This window comes from Megascapheus bottae, chromosome 5, assembly GCF_031878675.1.
Source record: "Megascapheus bottae isolate mThoBot1 chromosome 5, mThoBot2.hap1, whole genome shotgun sequence".
In the NCBI taxonomy this organism is placed as follows: Eukaryota; Metazoa; Chordata; class Mammalia; order Rodentia; family Geomyidae; genus Megascapheus; species Megascapheus bottae.
The window spans coordinates 22859703-22881992 of NC_143513.1; the positions used below are offsets into that span (position 1 = coordinate 22859703).

Genomic DNA, 22290 nt, shown 5'->3' on the forward strand with positions numbered 1-22290 from the left:
TTCTGCTGGCGCGAAATCAGACTTGGGTTCAGTCCACAGAACGGAGCAGTCTTGGGAGGTTTTGTCCTTTGATTCATTCAATAATCCTTAAGCAGGTTACTTCTGGTGGGCCTGCAGAACTACTCCAGTGTCTGGTCCCCCAGACCTGGCTGACTACTGCTGCCGAAAAACTGGGCAGAACCAGACTGCTGGACAACACCACTTAGGCCTCCTATTCCCTGCCTGTCTGCAGAGGCCATAAACTGGCTCACCACCCCACTTCTTCTACAATATAATTCTTCATGCCTCACAATATTTGCAATCATTGCTGCCCTCAAACCAGGAAATCGTCATGGTGCCCCCAGTCAGCTTTGGGGGGGCCAGGAGATGCTGCTGAAGGATCTCCCCCCCCATATGCCCTGGGCCCTAGCTGGGCTCTGCTGTGACTGTGCCACCTTGAACCCATGCTCCCACACTCTGCCCATAGCTCAGAGAGGTCCTACCACATTTCTGAGACCCCTAACTCCTGGCTTGGGAGCCCCCTAGCATGCTGAACAAGTGGCAGCAAACATAACAAGACCCACAGTCCTTACATCCATCTAGCTCTTGGGACTCAGAAACACACAGGGCCCCTATTCAAATTAGCCCTCTAGGTCCTCTAGGGGAGTGCTCCCTTGGCCTTGAGTTTCTTGGTCTGACCCTAAGAAGGGTGAGGCGAGGCCTTCTTGCACTTTGCTACTAAATTTTGCCCCAGAAAGATCAGCGCTGCTACCATCCACTACCACCATCATTCCATTGGAAGCTTAGGAGTACTGTAATTATTATGGTTATTATTATTGCTGCTATTTCCTTATCCCCAAGTCTAATATTCACGGCTGCTGTTTCCCATAAATCCTTCAGACTAATGAGTCACAGCGAGTTGGTGCCCAGGTCTCTCCCTCGCTGCCATGGCCGCTGACGCTGCGGCTGTGGCCTCTCTCTCCGCGTTTTTTGGCGTCCGGGCTTTCTCGCTCTCCCATCTTGTGTGATTTATGAACGCCGGGAAAATTGAACAAAGCCGTGCGCCCGTCCTGTGGTATCTCTGCAGCCTTCCCCAGCGTGAATTAGAACATTATTATCCTTCCCACTTCATCACCAAAGCCAGGATGTGACCACAAAAACCCGAGCCCGAACTCACGTTTCCCCGGTGCAGCGGTGCAGCGTGTGCGCGCTCCCCGGACTCCCAGAAACCCTGCAGGAAAAGTCCCAGGACCCAGCAAGGGTCAGCCAGCGTGGTTCTCCCAGTCAACAAGCTCTTTCCTGCCTTCCGGAAGAAGTTAAAAGCCTGATGGTGTGCGTGTGTAAAAATCAAATAGGAAGTTGGAGTCTCACTTCTGAGACATTCATTCCCAGTGAGGCCCTGACGACTCCATCCATTCCTGACGATCTGCATTAATTATTTAATGAGTCATGTGACCTCGAAGATCACCATTTCAATATCTCCCCTGAACAGGCATTACACCGTTATCAGCAGCAACCAGGGTCCTTGTTTGGATTTTTTGTTTCCCAGGCCTAGAGAACCCATTCACCCTTGATCTGATGGGGCAAGTGTCCACCCTGGAAACACGCGGACCAGAACAGCAGGATTAGTCATTCTGGGCTATCAGCACTATGGACAGTGGAGAGGCACCTCTTAAGTACCCTGATTTCTATCACCTCCGAAGCCCAGAGGTGGGCCCACCTGTCTGAATGCCAAGACTACAATCTTTTGGGTTACATCATCTCCTGGGGCAGCTTTGACAGTTAACAGGTAAAATCCACCCATCTTCCAGGCTACACTCACCTGTGACCCAGCACATCAAGTGCAAACTTAGATGTCTATTTCTATTATCGAAGAATGTCTTCTGCAGGAAATAGATGCCCATGTGTTCACCCCAAAGATAAAGGGTGAAATCAAAGGCTCTACCCAACCTACAAGCTCACTAGCCCAAGGAACATTTGGGGGAAGATCATTTGGTGCCTCAGTTTCTTATCTGTTGGCTGGGAAAATAGAACCTAAATGGCCTCCACACTTCTTTCTCCTTGAATAATCTGTTAATCTATCTTTCAGCTCCAGAAATAGATTCTAGAGAGAATGAAGCTGATGGTATATGGCGGGGCGGGGGGGGGGGGGGGAGGGAGGAGGGGTGAGCAGGCAGGTCTTCATAAGTTTGGAGCCTTCAAAAGAAATGTTAGAGTTCCAAACCAGAAATTGCAGACTAAAAGATTTCATGACAGCTCCAGCCACTTCACTATACTATCAAGGAGACCGAACACACATCACTTCTTCCCCTTCCTATTGTTTCCAGCTCATAATCGTAGGGGTGCAAAAGGGTATTCTCAAACCCCTGCGTAATAATATAGAGGAGTTTCAGGACAGCAGCAGTTGTGAAAAGTGAGCCTGAGTTTTTCCATTCAAGACTGTGTCCTGGAATTCAGAGACCAAAGAAATATGAAGGTTGACTCTCTGCATAGCATCCACTCATTTTGATATGAATGCCTAGGTTTTGTTTGCTACATTTGTTTTTCCTTTCTTTCATTCAAAGGGGCTATTGATGTGTGTCTGTGTTGGAACTGTTAGAAGGAAAGTAGCTGTGAGAAGAGCAACACAGTTTAGGGAACTCAGGGTGGGAGGGACCCAGGAGAAGATGGTAACACCCACCCCAGGGGGGAACAGGATGAGAAGTGGAGGGCGTGGGGTGCTCGGGAAAAGCTGAATATAAGGCAGAGACACCGTGCAGAGGGCCAATCCTAATATATCTAGGTAATCTTCCCCAGAGCCCCATCCTGGGTAGTAAGTACTCTACTATGTCTGTCACAGTTGAATTCCTGCTGTAATAAAACACCGGGTATATCGTAGATTTCAGCAAAACTAGGAAAGAAAGCCTGCAAAGTGCCATTTTTCTTCAAGGGGGAGAGTGTTAAGTACTTAATTCAAACTGTGACCATTAAAGTGTCTCCTATCCGATTTAAGTTGATTTCAGATGTTGACAAAACTTTTATCTCCAGAGTCATGCACAGCTTGGCTCTGTGACTAAATTGGGATGAGTGTGTATTGGAGGGAGGGAGGAGGAAAAGGGAGGGAATGGGAGAGTATTGTAAGGGTCACTTTAGTAGAATTATAGCACTTACACAAAATACTGTCTTTAAAGGTCAAGGGTTTGAGGGGCTAGTAGCATTTGCTTAAAAAAAAAAACAATTAATGAGATAGAAAATTTGTCCTTTCAGTGAACTCTTATGGTTGCCCTAGCAAAGGGCAGACAATGCACAGATTTTGGAGCACAAAGTGAGACTTTCTAAGCTATTAGAGAAAGCTTCTTTAAAGGCCAAATCTGAAACAGATGAAAACTCCCACTGTGAAGAAACGACATAATCATTTGAGCATTTTTAGGGTTTTTTCAACACCTTAATAATTAATACAAAAATACCATTTTGAAATGAAATGTCAAGAAAGAATGATCTCAACCCTCTTCCTTTTCTGGATGGACAAGTGAAAGACATCATCTTTATTTACCTCTCTACCATCTCCAGCATGAAGCTAACGAATGTCCCACATTCTTCCCTTCCCACAAAGGAGAAATATAAGAAATTTACCTTAAAGTGTGGTAATCTGCCATTTGAGATTTTGCAGCTTGACACTCAGTTTCCACTGAGAGTGTAGGTATTTTATTTTTGAGCAGATAGCCAAGATGCTGAGTCTTTGCCTGAGACTGCATGATTTGCAAGAAGATCCCTCTCTCCTCCACAGAGTTTTCCCAGAGAATGCCTTTCAGAATTGCTGTTGAATTACAAAGAAGTATTTATTGTATGAGGTGATTAATGATTCCTGGGAAAATTGCTATTTTCAGCGTGATTTAATTTCGTTTTACAAGTGCGTGTAGTAGGGGGAGGGTTAATAAGTTTAAGCAGCAGTTGCATTGCCTCTAGAAATGCCTGGCACCCTTTCACACCTTATAAAATTCCCTTTATGCCAGGTTTTTCCTGACTTGGGAAAATGTGCCTGTATATGCAAAGTCTCTGGCTACTCTGAATTTTCTGGGCCCTTTACAGATTGGTACCTACCATTCCTCTCCCAAACGTGGTTTGTTTGTAGGTAGAGAATGACCAGCCTTCCTGTGTCACACACATTGTAGTAGGAGTGAAAAGGGTTCTAGCATCAGCTAAGCATTTGACACTGATAGAAAAAGGGGGCTCAGATTTTTTTGAGATTGCAGAAGTAGGTGAGAACCCCTTCCTTTCTGTTACAATCGCTACATGGACTAAAAGCTACACCTTTTCAAGGCCAAGGGATAGTTCTAATATTCTGCCCCTTGTGCATCTGACTGGTGTGCCTTGTTTTTATGGATCTCATTGCAGGGCACTCCATGCCTGAACATCCAGTTTAAATGAGCATGCAAATACCAGGATTATCGAGACTGGAAAGGGAATCTTTATCTCTGAGGCTGAGAAGACAGATCCCAAAGCATTTGAGGAAAGTGACCCTTGTTCAATTTGGCTTTCTTCCAGCAGTGAGCTCTTCCAGGTCTAATTTCCTTGGGATGTGTTTTGGGGTTTCATTGTGCCTTTTATTTCTTCTGAGGATAGTTTGGAGGGTAGACAGGGAAAATTTACTTTACTTTGAAACTCTCTCCCCCCCCCATAAAAGAGAAACAAGCAAACAAAAATTCGCAAGTTGTACTTGGTAAAGAGTGCCTTAAGATCAGCCAAGAAAACAAAAAGCAGTCTTAACCCTTTGCACAACTTTTTTTAGTCTCCAGGGAAACAGGCCACACTTAAGTGAGAAGGTGCAACAAATACCAAAGGGAACACTTCTTTCCAAGTATGTTCAGAGTTCAGTGTGCAGAACAGCTGCAGAAACTCCTGGGCCCACTGCTCTGCATGGTTTCACCTTTCATTGCAGGGAAAGACACGTTTCTCTGCCTTACAGAGACTAGAAACCTGAAAGCCCAGCCAAGTTTAGGAAAAAGAGGAGCCCTCTCAGGGCTCAAGAGCCTTCCTGCTCTTTGGAACATTTCCATAGCGGGTCAAGCTTGACAAGAGTTCAGCTCAAGTTGAACACGAACACACACACACACACACACACACACACACACACACACACACATTATGAAAGCCGTCAGAATCCATGTGAACATAACTGAAAGCCATCTATCATTTCTTTTTTACATGCAAGGTCAAGCATTTCAATCCAGAAGATTTTGGGGTTATTTTTGAATGAAAAGCTTAGTAAACACACAAATATGTCTCTTCAATGTTTAATGTTTTTTTTAATGAAGTTTATTCTTATCACATGGCTTTTATACAGCCATATCACACTTTGTACAGCCACACATGGGTCTAAATGCATTCCCTTCTCCCCAAGATTGTGCCCAGAATAAGAACAATATCTCTATAACAATTTCTTAAATAAATGCAAGGAAGGGAAACTAACATGTCACATCTACCATTAAGGACTACACATTTTGAGAATTAAATAATCTTGTGAGGTCCACAATGTCTACTCATGTATTCAGTTCAGTATCAGTTCATATGAGCTGTCTTAATGTTAAATTGGGGAGGTAAGGAGAGTGGGGATGGGTCTCTTTTCTTCTGCTTGCCACATGTACACAAGTGTATGTCCCCAGTCAGTGTGCTGCACTGTCCAGCTCACTTCAGACATCTCAAACGAATTTCACAGCGAATGGTCCTTCTCAGGTATTTACACCTAACAGCCTGTTTCAGCCCTCAGATTGTTCCACCTAACAGCCTTCTGGATAACCTTTCTTGCCTGTGTGGTAACCAGCACATACTCTTACTGGGGATGATGTCTTCTATTTTTGGTTATCCTTCTCACCATGTCGAGTTTTGGTTTGATGTCTGTTAAGATCCAGATGGGGTCAGGTGAATGAGGAAAAGAAGGGAGAAGAGCAGGTAAAGAGTAGAGACTGAGCTGGGTCTCTAAAAGATTATATGGAGGAGGGGACAGGAGTGGAGGCACCGGGGACTGGGTGGAGATGAGGGTGAGGGCTCTGAGCTTGTGCTTTCCCGTGTGGGCCAGCAGAGGCCGAGGCCGGATTGGAGGACCGCATCTTGGTGTTGGGCAGTTTATGATCCTTCTTCCACTTCATCCTCCGGTTCTGAAACCAGATCTTGACCTGGCGCTCAGACAAGCAGAGCGTGTGGGCGATCTCGATGCGGCGACGCCGGGTCAGGTAGCGGTTAAAGTGGAATTCCTTCTCCAGCTCCAAGACCTGCTGTCGGGTGTAGGCGGTTCGAGAGCGCTTGGGCTCTCCTCCGTTATAACTGGGGTTCACTGGATGCCCAGAACCCCCGAAGGAAAAGGCCAAGAAGGAGGGAGTGGAGAGGGGGGAAAGGAGGAGGAAAGAGGATAGGGTGGGGAAGAGCAATTGGAGATCATCATTATATAATAACCTGACACCAAGTTCACGCAAGATACATAAAACGGCTAAGAAAATGTTTCACAGGCTATTGACAACGGGAAACACCCGAGAGCCATAAAGAATGGTGCTGGGCATTGGGGCTGAAGAAAAGCTTCAAAGACACATGGCCCGGAGCCTCTGCCAGGGCAATTAAATTTATGGGGGCTATAATTACTGCCCTAACAGTTTGGCGTCTCGTAAATCTCCCGATAAAGGGACCCTGGGCACAAAAGGGTTCTCACGTTGGGATTAGGCTGCTGGCTGAAGCGCACACACCCACATCCTACAGCAGCCCGGGCCAGATTGGGGCTCCCCTCCCCAGGCCCCCTTCCCCCAGGCCTCTCCCTCCTGACCCCCGCCCCGACCCTGGCACTCGGGCCTTGCCCCAGATCACCCTCCCGCGCCTCCCCAGCGGCGCCACGTACCGGCGCTGACATGGATCTTCTTCATCCAGGGGTACACCACGGGCTCCTTGCCCTTCAGGCCCGGCGGGCTCTTGTCCGCCAAGACCAGCGGGCACGCGGGGGCGCCGCCCCCTGTCGGGACGCCGGGAGTGGCGGGGGCCGCCTCGCAGCGCCGCGTGGATGCGGGGGGAACCGCGCAGGGCTGCGGGGGAGGCGGCGGCGGGGGCTGGCGCCCGGGCTGCAGGACATGGCTCGCGTGCAGGCCGTGGGCCGGGCCCTTGGCGTGCACCGGGGGTTGCTCGGGCTGCGGCGGCCGCCCGGGGCTGGCGCTTCCGCGGTAGCCATAGGGATAGGCGGCGTCCGCGGCCCCGTGCGCCGGGTAGAGGGTGGCCGCGGGGTAGGCGGGCTCGCGGGCGGCCCGCGCCGGGTAGTAGGAGGTGGGGGGCTCGCGGCCGCCGCCCGCGTGAGGGAGCTGGGGCTGCTGCGGCGGCAGGTGCTGGGTCGCGGGCGCGGGGGGCTGCTGGTAGCCGGGGCCCCCGCCTGGGCCGCCGTCGCCGCCGCCCGGGCCGCTGTGCTGCGCGTACTCCTCGAAGGGAGGGAACTTGGGCTCGATGTAGTTGGAGTTTATCAAAAACGAGCTCATGGTCATTAATTTGTGAAGTGCAAAAATACTAATTTTTCTCGCGTTGTCGTTTTTCTGGGCTTGCCGAGGCCCCTCCCCCTCTCGCCTCGCTTCCCATCCCCCCCCCTCTTTCCCCGGCGCCCTTCCCCTCCCCCCGCTGTCAAGTGTCCACCCTTCCCCCTCCCGCCGACGCCGCCACCAAAGTTCGCGCCGCTCCTCCCCCGCCCGTGCGCGCGCTCGTTCCGCTCCAGCCCCGCGCGCGCTCCGCCCCGCGCCCCACGTGCAGCCGTCCCTCCAATGGGCGCTCCGCGCGCGCGGACCCGGATCAGGAAACGCGCGGGTGGTTGATGGATGCCACTGTCGGGCCCTGACGGCGGGGAGTGAGCCGGGCCTTGGGCCCTACAGGCCCCCTCCCCCCTGCACGTGGATTCTCGCAGGGAATTCGGGCCCCCGTCACGCTGTAGGTTTTCTGGAGTCCCGGGCGCGCCCTTCTTCTGGCCCAGTTCCTGGGGAGTTGGCCTGCCGTGGCTCGGCTCTGACCTCCAGCCCCAGTCGGGCCTCTTGGCCTCCAGGGTTCGAGGACCCCCTGAAGGAGCGAAAGGGCAACCTGGTTTTTACCCTGACCCAGGGATAAAACGAGTGAGGCCAACAGACCCGTGCTCTCACCCTCCGATTCCTAGCCTACACCCCGCTCACTCGTCCCCGGCGCTGCGGAAATCAGACGGTCTCTGCTAACAGAAACCCGGCCGCCAAGGAAGGGCGGGTGGACGGCGGAGAGTAATCTCAAGGTGGTACTGTGAGGACATGCCAGTATAACTGGATGGACACTTGAATCTCCCCTCCCCACACCGCCTGTTTTGAAACATAACCTGCTCGATTTTTCGTTTCTTAAAAAAAGAAAAGAAAAAGAAAAACTCTGGCACTTCCGAATACCATCTAGTTTGATGGAGGTATCCACGACATGAGAACTAAGTATGCCTGCCAGGTGCTACTGGGAAAGAGGGTGGTTCGAGGATGGGAGTGGACAGAAGCATGCCTCCACAAAACCAACCTTTAAAATCAGTAAGTTCCTATTTCAGAACAACCACCACCAAACAAAAACAAACTAAAGATAGAATCAACCCCTGACAGGTCTTTCCCAGATAAGAATTTTGATTTCTCTTATGGATGCTCCCTTTTCCTGAGCTGCATCTGAGCTGGAGCTATATTTACAGAAGAGTCTATAATTTCTGAGTTATTGAAAATTAGCACATCAACGATATCAATAGGTCCGGAAAGGAGGGAGAGGGGACTGTTGCCTGATCTGGTAATTGAAATTTGATGGGTAAACTAATTACAGCATTATTAACAAATAAACTACTTATTAATTCCACCTATTGTTGAAGTAAATACTGAGTACTTTCTCTTTCCTTTTCAGTTACCTTAAAGCACTGCAAACTAACACAGACACTATTCTAAAAACAACTTTCATGCTGGCATGCAAAGCAAGGATATTTCATCTGGTACGCCTTAGAGCAACATAAACAGCTTTCTCACAACTGAGTCTGGAACAAAGACAAGGAAAGTTAAAGCCTAAGCCCGGAGACACTTCAAAAAGAGTACCAATGCCAATTCTATCTTCATTTATATCAGTTACTCATATGAGTTACTAAATGCTGGAATATATCCATTTGATGGATAGTCATTTAATGCTTAGCCATATAAAGCCTATTATATGGCACTAATCTTTAAACTAACCTAGGAAAAGAGGTTAAAACGAAATCATGTTAGCTTTCCAACTAAAATGTCCTGAAATGATACAAGAGGTTTTGCACATTGGGTGTGTGTGTGTAAAAGTGCTGTCTATTGACAGGAGGCAACCTTGAATTTTGTTTGGTTTTGTTGTTAATGAAATCTTACCATGGGCAGAAATCAACACTGACCGTAATCTTTAGGCATCTTCAAAAGCCTCTCTTACAGCTGCCTAAACCAGTACCTCTCCCCATCAAGAAAACACATATATTATGTACTTTGCAATATAATGTATACACATATAGTATAGATTACAAATCTGGACTCTCTGTTTCAGGGGTAAGAAAAACATGAGAAGAAAATCTTGCCCTCTTCCTCATGTCATCAACTTTGAGTCCTAGGGTCTTAACTATGTCTGTTTAATATTATTTACAGACAATTAAAATACAAAACTCATGTTTAGCCTCAGAACCTTCCTTGGAGTATCTAAGTATTAAGGACAGACAGGCACTGTTTTGTATATGGTTAAGTTAAACGGGTTAACCATGTCTGTGTGGTTCTATTACTTTAGGAAGATGGGCTTACACAGAATCCCCCAAGGCCTGTAACTTGTCTTTGCAGTTCTATCATAAACACAAATGGAGCCAGGACCACCAAGTGTTATCTCACACACCGACATTTTGACATTTTACTGCAAGATTTATGGCTGTAATAAACAATCCCAGTACCTTTTCTGAACCTTCCACAATCTCCCTTTGCAAGCCATAGCACAATTCCATACAACCAAATAATCGTTAGGGAAAATTTTTTAAAATAAAAACATTTCTTGCTTTTACATAAGATCTAAGACACCAAATGAAAACTAGGAAGAAATTAACCCAATAATAATAACAATAAAAACAGACAGAAGTTTACCAGCAGTATCTCGCCTAAGATGGGATGCCCTGAAATCAAGCAGAGGGAGGAAGCTAATCTTCACACACCAACTGGCTCCAGTCCCAATTGGGGTGAAAGCGTTATCCTTTCCTTAGGAAACTGGTAAGCACATTTGCTCATTTCCACGTGCAGGGATAACATATATTCCCAACAAAAGCTTTCTTAAAATCCCATTAAGTGAAATAACTTTTCATCATGTCCTCGCATCCCAGATGGAGAAGAGCAAAGAGAGTCCGAGGGTGACGGAGGGCTGGAAGGCAGCAGTGTTTGCAGCTTGGTTGGAATTTGATTTGAATCATTTTGAATATATTTGGAACAGCCTTCCTTCTTGAATGCAACCCTGTCCCTAGTTTCAAAGTGACCGAACAGTGACACCGTGTGCATTTTGTTTCTTATTAATCTTACACATTGACAGTCTTTGTTAAATCACAAGGCGCGCCCTTCACCAGCCGACATTTTCATATTTGTTAGACGCGCTGACCTGAAGTTCACCTCGGCCTTGGACTTTGCGCTTCTAAAAGGTCTATACAGTGCCTTTTAGAGAGCCAGGGGCTTTGCCCACGTCACTCCTTCTCAGGAAAACCAAGGGGAAAAAGCAAAGGAAATGTAAACGTTATGGAATGTATTGACTGTATTTGTCCTTTGTTCTTTGGAGCAAGAGTCCCCCAGACTGTTTTCTATCTGAAGGGAGTCAGGCAAACTGGGAAATTACAGAATTTTTTAAATGCCTGATTGTGGCTGTTGAGGCATTCCTCCCACCTACCCTAGACATGTGATTACAGAGAAGTAACACTTCTACCAATTCCTTTATTTAAGGGTAATAATCCTGGTAGTAGTTTAAAATAATGAACACAGTCCAGGCACAATGATGGAAATTCATATTAGGAATAAATGTGAGTTTAACCAGGATGATGTGAGAGGCCTAAAGAAAATGAAATACGCCCTGCAGAAATAATACTTCCACCGGTACCTTTTTGCTTTCACTTTAATAAAGCCTAGCTAAAATGTATCTGTGAGCATTGAAGCTAGAATGTTTCTAAGGTACGTCACATAGTTTTAACAACAAGAAATACAATGGAAAGGTTCTCTGAAAGGCATATGTTTGTCTCTGTGAGTAAGACAGGGGCTTCCTTTTCTTCCGCTAACCAGCCCAGATGTGGTAAAGTGTTCACTGCTATAACAGTAATCACCACAGTTGTTTCCTTTCTTCTATTGCATCTGGCAAAACCCCATTTGGCTCCAAGCTTTTGGCCAGAGTAAAACTGCACATTGCACAGTAGAAGCACCCTGATTACTTCCAGGAGGGTAGTGTTTGGGAAATATTTACGTTACCATTGAACACTTTACCTGGCACTGTTAAATCTAACCAATCTGATATATTGAGATGATATTGAATATCCCTGCAAGAGGCTGCATTCCGACTAACTGAACTATCTCCGAAATTGAGGAAAAATACTTTAGCACTCTCCTTTTTTTGTTTTCCTGCATTGATCACTTGAAAGTCAATGCATAAAGCATATGTCTCCTAGAAAATAGACTCTTGTGGAATCAACATTTGAAGCTAATATAGAAGTAGAAAAATAAAATGGTTAGCTCTGGTTTCATCTCACACATGAGGCACGGTTCCAGTCTACTTCCTTAATACACTGTTCCTTTTCTACTCTCCCACCCTTCACTTATAGCTTGTTTTCCTGTCACCTTAGCTCCCTCCTTCCATTACACACACACACACACACACACACACACACACACACACACACACACACACACAATGTATTTTCTGGACAACAGAAGCTGCCATGGTAGTCTTTAAAACTGCACTAACATTTGTGGGTTCCATCTTCCTGCATTCTCTTGCACATTGCAACATTCACTTGCACACTGCAACATTTCTTATACTCACTTTGTATTTTAACAATAAATATGAAAAATTGCCAACAACACAAATGTTTTCCTAGTACCAATAACCTGAAGTGATGACCCCTCTCTCTTCTGCAAGGGGGAAATGTTTTCTATGTTTGAAAACTGCATGGTTGTGCTTGTGTTTACCCTTATTCTCACACACTTTTAGGGTCCATTATATGTATTAGGGGCAAAACATCCAATACTTTGGCTCATCAAAACCACCCTTTCAAGTAAAAGAGATTTTCTGTTATATTCTCTTGCCTTTGAAGCTATAATGGGACATTGGGAACTTGCTGCATGATTTCTTAAAGATCACTGATGAGTTTTGGGTGTTTATACTTTGTGACAAATCCACAAACCACTTCTGGTTCTTCCAGAAGTGTTGTCTATAATCTATGCTTATTTACCTGCTGCTATTCCTTCAGAATGGGAGTGATACTTCAACATGAAATACAGCATGTATTACTCTCGAAAAGAGGAATTTTCTATCCTTTCCTCCGTAATTGAGGTCATTCAACCACTAGGGTTCACCTGGAGTCCATACCGTGATACACGCGTCACTTTGAGCCATTTTATCTTTTGTGCTGATAGTCAAGATCGCAGCTCTAACATTGACATCAAACTCTGTCTGGGCAGATGACTAAGAGTGCTGCACAATGTAAACTTTTGACCCTCAACTTTTTGACCTGCAGTTGTAACGCACTAACCACAAAGATACACAAAGCTCAGCCTTTCCTTTCAGGGGGAAGAGGCCCCCTGGATCTCAGGATACCCAGCTTCTGCCACTGTCTTTTGGAATTAAAGGGTGGACTGGATATTTTTTGTGTGTTTATGATTGCACTGCCTGTCTTCTTTTTGTCAGCATTTAGGTAAGGAATTAGGTTAACTTGAAATCAGTCATGACACCACTAATGAACAAAATTTGGAGCTGAAAATTTCACTGGGAAATCTTGCAAAAAGTGAGAAAAAGGTTGGGGGACGTGGGAGAGAACCAACAATGGAGCTGCGGATTTTTTTTTCTTTATTTAAATATAAAGACACAGTCCTAATTGTTGGGAGAACTGGCCCAGGCAGGCGAGTTGACTGTGAACTTGTACTAAAGCGTGCTCTGCTGGCGATTCCTAGGGTGTGCAGATTTATCGTCTCTGCATTTACTTAACCCGGCAGTGAACTGCGTGGGCGTCATTTATTAGGCGACGACAGACTTCACCTCCAGCAAGGGCTGCTTCACAAAATCGCAATAATTACCCAATCACCTTCATAACAAATATTATTATTGAAAAGACCAGTTTGTGGGAAAGGGATCTGTAGGAGCAACCTTTCTTTCTTTGTGTGTGAGTGTGTGTGTGTGTGTGTGTGTGTGTGTGTGTGTGTGTGTGTGTGTGTGTAGGGGGGGACACCAAAAAAAAAATCTGGGTCATCCTTTTAGTTCTGGGGCTTAAAAATAGTGGGTGGGACTGGCGAGATGCCCAAGCTAGCCCTGTTAGCTTTGCCAGAGAACCCCGTTTATAGTTTATCACTATCTAGGAGGAAATTTCTCTTTAGAAGCCACAGGAATGGAGTTTACATGCTCCACTCCCTCCATACTTGGGCCTGCCATAGACAAACTCCCAGTAAAGGTAGGGGAGATGCTAAGGGCATCTTTCAAGTCAAAAGGGTCAATTTCTTCTTTAGTAGATCATCTTTTAGGATGTGATTGTTTAGAGATACTACTCTGAATCTCAACAGTTGTTGAAATTCTACCATTTCTGGTAGAAGATTTTGTCTTGCTTTCCCAGAACTGTCAGCAATGAAGCAGGAGAAAATGGGAAAGCACAGGATAGAAGGAATTTGGGCATAATGTTGTAAAATTAGACCCTGGAAACTCTAACAAACTCCTAAATAAATGCAACCACAAGCTTCTTATCATATTTATAGTTCAGGAAATATTGTCTCTTTGTCTTGTAGAAACAAATCGGCCCTGGAACATTTCTACCACCATCTTTATAAAATAAAGAGCACACACACACACACACACACACACACACACATCTGCCACAGGCTGAGACTGGGTGTCTCCACAGAGCCCTTAGTGGTAGAATTCCCCCTCCCCCAAATAAGTTCCTCTGCAAAACAAAACAATCCAAAAGGATGCCCAAGAAAAAAATAACTTATCTACACAATAAGCAGAGAACTAGCCACCTTCTTTAGTTTGCTTTCTATGAAAATAAGGAGGAAAGAAACCCTTTACACTAGAGAGCATATAGTCTGACTGAAACTATTTCTTAAAAGTAATTTAATTGCATGTAGATTGACCTGCTCCTTTACATTTGACTTAAAATGTTGTGAACATTAAAATAGAACCAAGCAAGATACCAATACAATGCCTTTATATAATATATGTGTAATTCATAAGAAAGACTGTTATTGTATGATGCTAGACATAGTCTCCTCATCATTCTCTACCATGTCAGGGTGTGGTCACTGGGGTGGTATGAATATTTTTCTCTATACAAGGTGCTTAGATGAACCTGCCAGCATCTCTGACTCTCTTTTCCTTGCCTCTAATTTCACTCAACAAGAACTCACCAAATGAGTAACTAAAGTAAAATTATAAATACTTTCCAGAAAAAAAGCCAAAGTCAGAGCATCAAAACAAAGAAGCCAGGATTTTCACAGATGCATAAAATAATGAGAGCCCATGCCTAGTAGTGTAGAGTTTTCATTCTGGTACTAAAATATGGACATATCTCCCCAAGATACCTGATAAAATGACAGGTTTCATTCCATACAAAATAACTTCTTTTCTTCCGCTTCCTACTATTCTTGAAAGGCAATACTTAGAAAAGACGTTTGAGCTTCTAAAAACATCCTTATGAGGTTTTTCTTTTTCCTTTTGTTTTTAGAACCTTGGCTTTAGGGACATCTGTTGGACTTGCATAGGTGTAGATGATCTCAACTCAATAAGATTTGTTAAAATTTCAAATCTATATTTTTTCACCTTAAGCACTTCAAAAGTGTCAATTAAGTACAAATTAGCACTTTCTGAAAAACTCTCCAGCTCCCAAGAGTGAAACAGACTCTATGTTTTTGTTTCCTTTTTCTATGCAGTGGGAGAATTTGGCTAAACTCCTCAGATGGGTTTGGGGAAAACCATCTATGTCTCTTATGGGTACTCACCCAGAAATAAAAGAACCCAGGACAGGCCATAATATGCCAGTTACTGGACTTAGTTTGCCAGTGAAAAATATTAGGGGACTAGGGCTAGATAGGAAGATGTTAGGGGGCTAGGACTAGATAGAAAGGTGGCTGGGGCCAACATGGAATTGTATGCAGAAAAAATTTATTTCACCTTACTTTACCCATGGTGCAATTTTGGAGACTCATTTTTTAAATCATAGATTATGTAAATTTCCTGGGATCAAACAGAAAGAACAAGTAACAAAAGAGAGGCGGAAATCTCCCACTGACAAACTACCCATTTCTTTCCTAAACAACCCTTCATGATGTGTCAGGAAAAACAACCTAATAACTGTAGGGACTTTTAAGTTGGGCATTGAAGACACCTCGATTTCCCCTCCAAACTTTAGGGCACAGTTTGGAAGAGAGAATTTTTCTGTCTGTTGGGGGGAGTAAAATTCTCTAATCTTTACTGTTATCTAAGGGGACACCTAAGTTGCCTTTTGAGGGTCCCTTGCAATAGATGTTTTGATTCTACAAAGGAAAAGGAAAAGGAAAGAAGAGAGGCACAAGAAAGGCCCGGCGGAAGAAAAGAAAGTGCTTCAATCCCTTTCAATTAGCTTGAGGATTCAAAGACTGAAGTTAAATCCGGCCATAAAGTTTATTGCTTTAGACTAACATGCTGGTGAGAAGGGTCCCAGTGAAATAAAATGGGTATGCAGGCAAACAAGGTTCAGGGCCTGGTCCTGGGTGAGAGGGAGAGAAGTACTGAGTTCATTCCTCAAAGATAGGGACCAGAGACCCCCAGCTTCTACGTGGGTGCCAACAGGCTGGGCTTCTCCCAATCCAGGGGCCCAGCCTGGAAGTGCAGCCTGCGCCTCACCGGCCTTCGCCATCCTTGGAAACCATCCTCAAAGGCCCCTGCCTCAATACAGTCCTGCCAAATGACCCTGGCCGGAGAAGACATATTGCCACAGCCCCAGAAGGAATCCCCCTAGAGTCCGCCTCGGCCTGCCTGGCCTTTCTTTCAAACTCCAGAACGCAGCTTAGTCTTTGGCGTCCGAGTACCAGGCGCCCCACAGTTTCCCAGCCCCCACTCACAGGGCTCCAAGACCCCCAAAGAGCTGGGACCTAGTCAGGCCCTTAATTGGGGCGAAGGACTACAAAATGTCCCCCACACAGGACCATTCGAACACGAACCCAACACACACACACACACACACACACACACACACACACGCACGCAAAATCATCTTTTTGCATGCCGGCGGGAGCAGCGGAAGTCATTAACATTCGCGCGGTTGTGTAGCAATTAAAGTTAGGCCTGGGGTCGAGGCGCACGGCCCAGGCGCTGGGCGCAGATCTGCCTTCGCAAAGCTGGCCCTGGTGCAGCTAAATCTGGGCACAGCCAAAAACTTGGCTTTCCCTTTTTCTGTTCAGAGGCAACCCCGGAGTTATCGAAACCGATAGATAAGAAAGAGCAAGACAGAGCAAGCAAGAAAGTTTCCAGAGTACAAATAAACTTGAAAGCGCTCAGAAGGCCAGCTTACCTTAACTTGAAGGGGACCATTTTTCAGAGAGTTTTGAGAAACTTGTGGTTTGGTCACTTCTGAACCTAAAATTGACAATTTGAATGACCAGGCGGCACACATAGCCTGCAAAAGAGTCAAATGGAGTCCAGCGTCAGTGAGATTATATGTTATGTGGTATATAATGTTGGATGTCAACTCCCCAAAACCATAAAACTTACTTTAATGGCCCCACGTGACATTTTATAGCCAGTGAGCCGATCTGTCTGTGCTATGGATGATTTTACGATCTAATTCATAGACAAAACCCTATTCATTTGGCACCCAAATGTCATATAGCCGGAACTGGGGCTTATAAAGTTTACTGTTTTATAACTTTTAAAAGGAAAGCCGGCATCAATGTAAGCAGTCGGTAAATGTGCAAATCTCTAGTTGCGCTTTAGCAGGTCTGAGGAGTTTTCCAATCGAGCTAGGATGGGGTAAGTACCTTCCATTTGTAGCAAATTAATTGTTGCAAAAGAAGCCAACTGGGCTTAGGGTGAGGAGTCGGGAAGGGGCACTGGAGTGGGTTGGGGCAGAGAGGGTTTGGGGTCTACTGCCTGGCCAGGCCTAGGGCAGCCCTTAGGAAAAAGGCAGGGTCTGTGTGGGGCCCTGAGGGCTGCTAACAAAACCCATGCCCTTTTCTCCTTTCTTTTCTCTTTCTCTCACTTTTTGTAACCAGCAAGTTAACTTGGTCTCCTCAGGGCAGGGTGGACTCAAGGCTTTGAAACAGCCCACAGCTTTTTCCACCCTCTGCTCTGAAGTTTCAGATGGGTCAGAGTTAGGGAGACAGAACGTCAGGATCTGAGGCCTCCAAGCACAGGCAGGCTGCTCAGGTGGCCTGAGACTCACCAGCCTCCAGAACCTTACAGACAGACAGAGAACCAGAAAGAGCCGCTTTGCTATTTGGCACAAACCAGACCAAGAGAACTTACAATAGAAAGTTTATTTTTTTGTTTGTTTCCAGTATTTTTCCTTAAAAACAAATAACAAAAAAAAAGCTGATCACAGTTTGCTTAAACAGCCAGACTTGGACAATATTTGTAACTTTGTTCACATAAACATACATCACTGAAGCTGCGCTTATAAGAGCCACTTCCAGAGTTCGTGCAAAGGGTCCTACAAAGGCACGAAGGGACACATCGCTTGGAGTCACAGTTTCTGTCACAGAGTCACTAGTCACTACACGTCGAACAGGTTAAGTTGTGTCTCATCAAGTCACCTCTACAACAGCATTAATTACACAAGGAATATAGGTAGTTTGAATAAAAATATCTTTAACAGCTTGGAGCTATTGAGACAGGGACACTTCCACGCACATGCACAGTTAAACAACTTGAGTGCAACACACAACATTGGCACTAAACAGGGTTGGGGGGGACTTTTTGTGTTTTTTTTTCTCTTTTCTTTTCTTGTTATAGTTACTTCAAGTAACACAGCTTGCTTCATATAAATAAGTTAAAACATCTATTTTTTTTTCAAGACAAAGCCATTCAGGACAAAGAGATGAACAGAAAGCAGATCTACTTATACAGGCGCTATAATGGCAATAAACAGGCTCATGATTAAAAGATGAATTAGGGCAACGAGAGAACAGGGATTCTTCACAGAAGGAACACAAGGGAGTTTCAGAAAGTCACCTTAGTACTGACACTAGTGCGGGATCCGCTTAGACTGCTCAGTACTTTAAACGCTCAAATACTCAAGGGCGGAAGGCCCCTCCTGCCGCCGCCATGCTCATGCTTTTCAGCTTATTATCCTTTTTCCACTTCATTCTCCGGTTTTGGAACCAGATTTTAATTTGTCTCTCGGAGAGGCAAAGAGCATGTGCGATTTCAATCCTTCTTCGGCGGGTCAGGTAGCGGTTGAAGTGGAACTCCTTCTCCAGCTCTAGGGTCTGGTAGCGGGTGTAGGCCGTCCGGGCCCTTTTGCCTTCTGGGCCGCCTATGTTGTCTGCAACAGAAAAGTCATCGGTTTAGCCACCAACTCCTCAGCCTCCTGGGCTCCCCAAAGTTCACCAGCTGGACGTGCCAAGGTCCTGAGCAGCAACCCAGAGGACACACTCAACAAGTCCTCCCTCTCAGCCACCCACCCCTCCCGAATTTCCTTCCCTCTTCCTTTCTAGAGAGAAAACAATACGATTTGGTCTCTGGAAACAATCGGCCCTGCTGAGGTTGGAACCAGGTCCCCCGAGGACTTGCCTAGCTTCCCCTGGCTTTTCTCTGGGACCCCCCCACCTTGGCTCTGCCCCGGTGGCCCCGAGCAGGGGGCACAACCCTCTCAGGCTGCCAACCGGCTAGGAAGCCCACCGAAGCACGCCCCTTTTCTAAGTGCTCCACTGGCCTCTGGGTAACTCTCCTTAAAGTTCCAGCCCCACAGCCAAGCTCTGGTTCCAGCCTTAAGCTTGGGGCGCCTGCTTTCTTTTTCTCTTCTCCGTCTCTAGTCTTTCTTTCTCCGTCTGTGCCCCCTGTCCCCAAACTTCAGAATCCCGCCGGCTCTCTCCCCGATTATTTCCCCCAAGCCCCCTTTTTTCGGGGGCTCTAATTAGTAACGCTGTTTCCCCAGCGCTGCTCTCCTCATAAATTATCCACCCTGACAAGCCCGATTCACGGCCCCTTACTGCCATCCTCTACCTCTCTGCGCCCTGCTTGGCTGGCCTGACCCGGGGAGCGCATCCCGAGGCTCTGGGGTTCGAGATGGGTTCTTTCCTTTCTCCCACCCCCTTCCCCAACCGTTAGCACGACTCACCTTGCCCGACCCCAGCGGCCCGTTCCCCCACGACTGTTTGCAAGCCGCGCTGGGTGCCGCGGAGAGGAGGGAAGGGAAGGAGGAAAGGCAGGGCAAGGAGAAAAGGCCAGGGAAAAGACTGCGCAGGGCTGGGAGAGGCGAGACTGGGAGGGACCCGGGGAGACAGGGCTGCCGCAGAGGACAGAGAGGGACCGAGAGCCGCGCCCCCGAGCACGCGTGGATTTAGAAAAAGGCTGGCTTTACCATGACTTATGTGCAGCTTGCGCATCCAGGGGTAGATCTGGGGCTGGGCGGGCGGCGCCGGGCTCGGCTCGCTCTGCGCGCTCGCCTGCTCGCTGCTGGCGGGGGCGTCGTCCTCGGCTCCGGACGCCGTGCCAACCCCCTCTCTGCTGCTGATGTGGGTGCTGCTGGCGTTGGCCGAGGCGCCGCTGGAGTTGCCCAGGGAGTTTTTCCCGCCGTGATGGCTGTCGCTGCCTGGCGAAGGGGCCACGGCAGAGCAGGGCAGCGGGTCGGGCGGAGGCGAGTGCGTGGACGTGGCCGGCTGGCTGTACCTGGGCTCGGCGGGCGCCGCGCTGGCGCCGGCCGCGTAGCTGCGGGCGCGCTCCCCGGAGCCAAAGTGGCCAGAGCCCGAGCGGCCGACGCTGAGATCCATGCCATTGTAGCCGTAGCCGTACCTGCCGGAGTGCATGCTCGCCGAGTCCCTGAATTGCTCGCTCACGGAACTATGATCTCCATAATTATGCAACTGGTAGTCCGGGCCATTTGGATAGCGACCGCAAAATGAGTTTACAAAATAAGAGCTCATTTGTTTTTTGATATGTGTGCTTGATTTGTGGCTCGCGGTCGTTTGTGCGTCTATAGCACCCTTGCACAATTTATGATGAATTATGGAAATGACTGGGACATGTACTTGGTTCCCTCCTACGTAGGCACCCAAATATGGGGTACGACTTCGAATCACGTGCTTTTGTTGTCCAGTCGTAAATCCTGCCTGATGACCTCTAGAGGTAAACTCGTGCACTAATAGGGGAGTTGGGTGGAGGCGAGAGGGGTGGCGCGCGCGCCCCGGGCGCGTGCCCGCCACCCGCCGCCGCCGTTCAGTCGGACTCGAGCGCCACCCGCTGGAGGCAGGGTGCATCGCTCCGCTTCCGACCCCGGGCTGCAAGGGCCGGGGTCGAATTGAGGTTACAGCCCATTATGGCAAAATTATTGCATTTCCCTCGCAGTTCCATTAGGATGTACCAATTGTGAGGCCGTCAGCTGCCGATCGCGCGCCCGGCGAGGATGCAGAGGATTCGGGGGAATGTGGAGACTTGGAATTTATTTACAACTTTATTTCTCCGCTTTGCAGCCCCTCTTATTTTTGTGTCGAGGTGGGGTCGCTTCTGCCCGCACTGCCTGCAGCTCCGAGTTTTGAAAATACAGATATCGCTCTCCCTTCGGAGAGGGGAGGAGGCCATTTAGCCAAATGGAGAAATAAATCCTGCCCACAACAGCGGCCACAATTAAGGCTCTGTTTTCGCGAGCGCATGAGGGACAGTGCCCCTGCCGCTCTTCAACGACAGGCGTCTGTTAAAGATAGCTTTTGTGTCGTGTTCCTCCAAGACAAGGTCAAAAATCTCACACACTCTCAGAACCGTGGCCGATTTTTCTTGCGTGTAAAGATGGTTTGGGTGTCATTAGTCTGCTATTCCATTTGCTTATGTATCCAGCCTGGAGAATCTTCACCAACGCGTAGCTTTCCTCCAGCCAGCCGGGCCCCAAGTCGGGAGGTTCGGGGTGAACCCGGCGAATGGGCCCAGGCTCCCCGCAGCCAACCAGACTGCTTGGGGGTTGGGGATCCGGAGGCTGGGTTATCGGGGTCCTGCTTAGCCCTCCAGGAGTAAACCGGGGGAGAGAATGGAATCATTGCGTGGCAGTGCCTAGTATCTCCGTAGTTGTTTTTCTGGGCTCGGAAGGACAAGAGGAAATCACGAATATAGCTGAGAGGACGTGGGAGTCTCCCCACTAGAGGCCCGGCATCGCAGGCGCCCCTGGCAGGTTCGGAAGTCAGGATGCTTGCGGCTCCCATGGCCGGCCCTGGGCCCCCTCGGTGGGTCCAGAAAGCTGTTTGGTGGAGGCGCTGGCGCTGTCGGAGGCCGGGAGAGGGAAGGGGAGCTGGAAGCCTGCAGGAACCCAGCCGCTCCGGGGCTGGAATATTCCACCCGTGCCCAGATTGCCTTGCCTCGGCCGAGGCTGCTGCTTTTCCACGGACGGTTACGCGCGGCTGAGGCTTGGCTATGTCGGGCCCCCCTTTGTTCCCCGAGCTTCTTCTTGTTCAGAGGTTGGCCTGAGAAGGCATGACCGAGTTGGGCCCCAGGCCCTTAGGCCCTCTCTTTCTGGTAGCCAGAAATGATTCGGTGCTGCCCTTCCGAGTTTAGTGGCTAGGGAGTGAGTGGTGGAGACGCCCCGATACCAGAGGAGGCCCCGATACCAGAGGGGACACGGCCCGGGGTTCTTTCCCAGCAATTCCGAGCTGCGGGGAGTACTGAGGCACTAAACACGGGAACCAGGACGAATTCAGGGCGCACCCTGGGATTGTTAGCTGCCGTGTGCAGCTTTGGGGGGAGCCCTGTGTGTGTACAGTGCGTCTGCTCCACCGCCGAGATTGGGTGTGTGTAGATTTTGCTTGTTTGTTTGTTTGTTTGTTGTAGTAATTAAATGCTCAGGCCGTGGCAAAGCTCCGGGCTCCTTTGAAACTGCGGAAGCCCCGATGGAAGTAGGCAGGGAGAAAAGTTGGGGAGTAGGCAAGGGCAACGTGG

General features: G+C 47.8%; 3 protein-coding genes across 3 annotated transcripts in view; all 3 read right to left on the minus strand.

Moving 5' to 3' along the window:
• Hoxa3 (homeobox A3) overlaps positions 1-16812 on the minus strand; it is a 32858-nt gene extending 16046 nt beyond the window's left edge. Inside the window, exons 1-2 of the mRNA XM_090332799.1 lie at positions 16724-16812; positions 3592-3775 (exon numbers count right to left, since the gene is read on the minus strand). The gene's annotated coding sequence lies outside the window, so the exon portion shown is untranslated. The remainder of the gene's footprint in view (positions 1-3591; positions 3776-16723) is intronic.
• Positions 5253-7506, minus strand: Hoxa4 (homeobox A4). The gene is made up of 2 exons (XM_090332306.1): positions 6842-7506; positions 5253-6289 (listed from the first exon to the last, which is right to left on the minus strand). The coding sequence occupies exons 1-2, from the start codon at positions 7467-7469 to the stop codon at positions 5943-5945; spliced, it is 975 nt and encodes a 324-aa protein (XP_090188432.1). The 5' UTR covers positions 7470-7506; the 3' UTR covers positions 5253-5942.
• An 860-nt stretch (positions 16813-17672) lies between the features above and the next one.
• Positions 17673-22286, minus strand: Hoxa5 (homeobox A5). Its single transcript, XM_090332803.1, has 2 exons — positions 19733-22286; positions 17673-18694 (listed from the first exon to the last, which is right to left on the minus strand). Exons 1-2 carry the CDS (start codon positions 20625-20627, stop codon positions 18444-18446), a joined length of 1146 nt encoding a protein of 381 aa, XP_090188929.1. The 5' UTR covers positions 20628-22286; the 3' UTR covers positions 17673-18443.
• Between the last annotated feature and the right edge of the window lie 4 nt (positions 22287-22290).

Bases quoted from the DNA above. Each gene is read 5' to 3' on its own strand.
- Hoxa4 (XM_090332306.1), bottom strand. From the start codon at position 7,469: ATGACCATGAGCTCGTTTTTGATAAACTCCAACTACATCGAGCCCAAG. The intron at 6,290-6,841 runs GTACGTGGCGCC...CTGGGCATCCAG, and splicing joins GAAGATCCATGTCAGCGCCG to TGAACCCCAGTTATAACGGA.
- Hoxa5 (XM_090332803.1), bottom strand. From the start codon at position 20,627: ATGCACCCTGCCTCCAGCGGGTGGCGCTCGAGTCCGACTGAACGGCGG. The intron at 18,695-19,732 runs GTAAAGCCAGCC...TTTCTGTTGCAG, and splicing joins CAAGCTGCACATAAGTCATG to ACAACATAGGCGGCCCAGAA.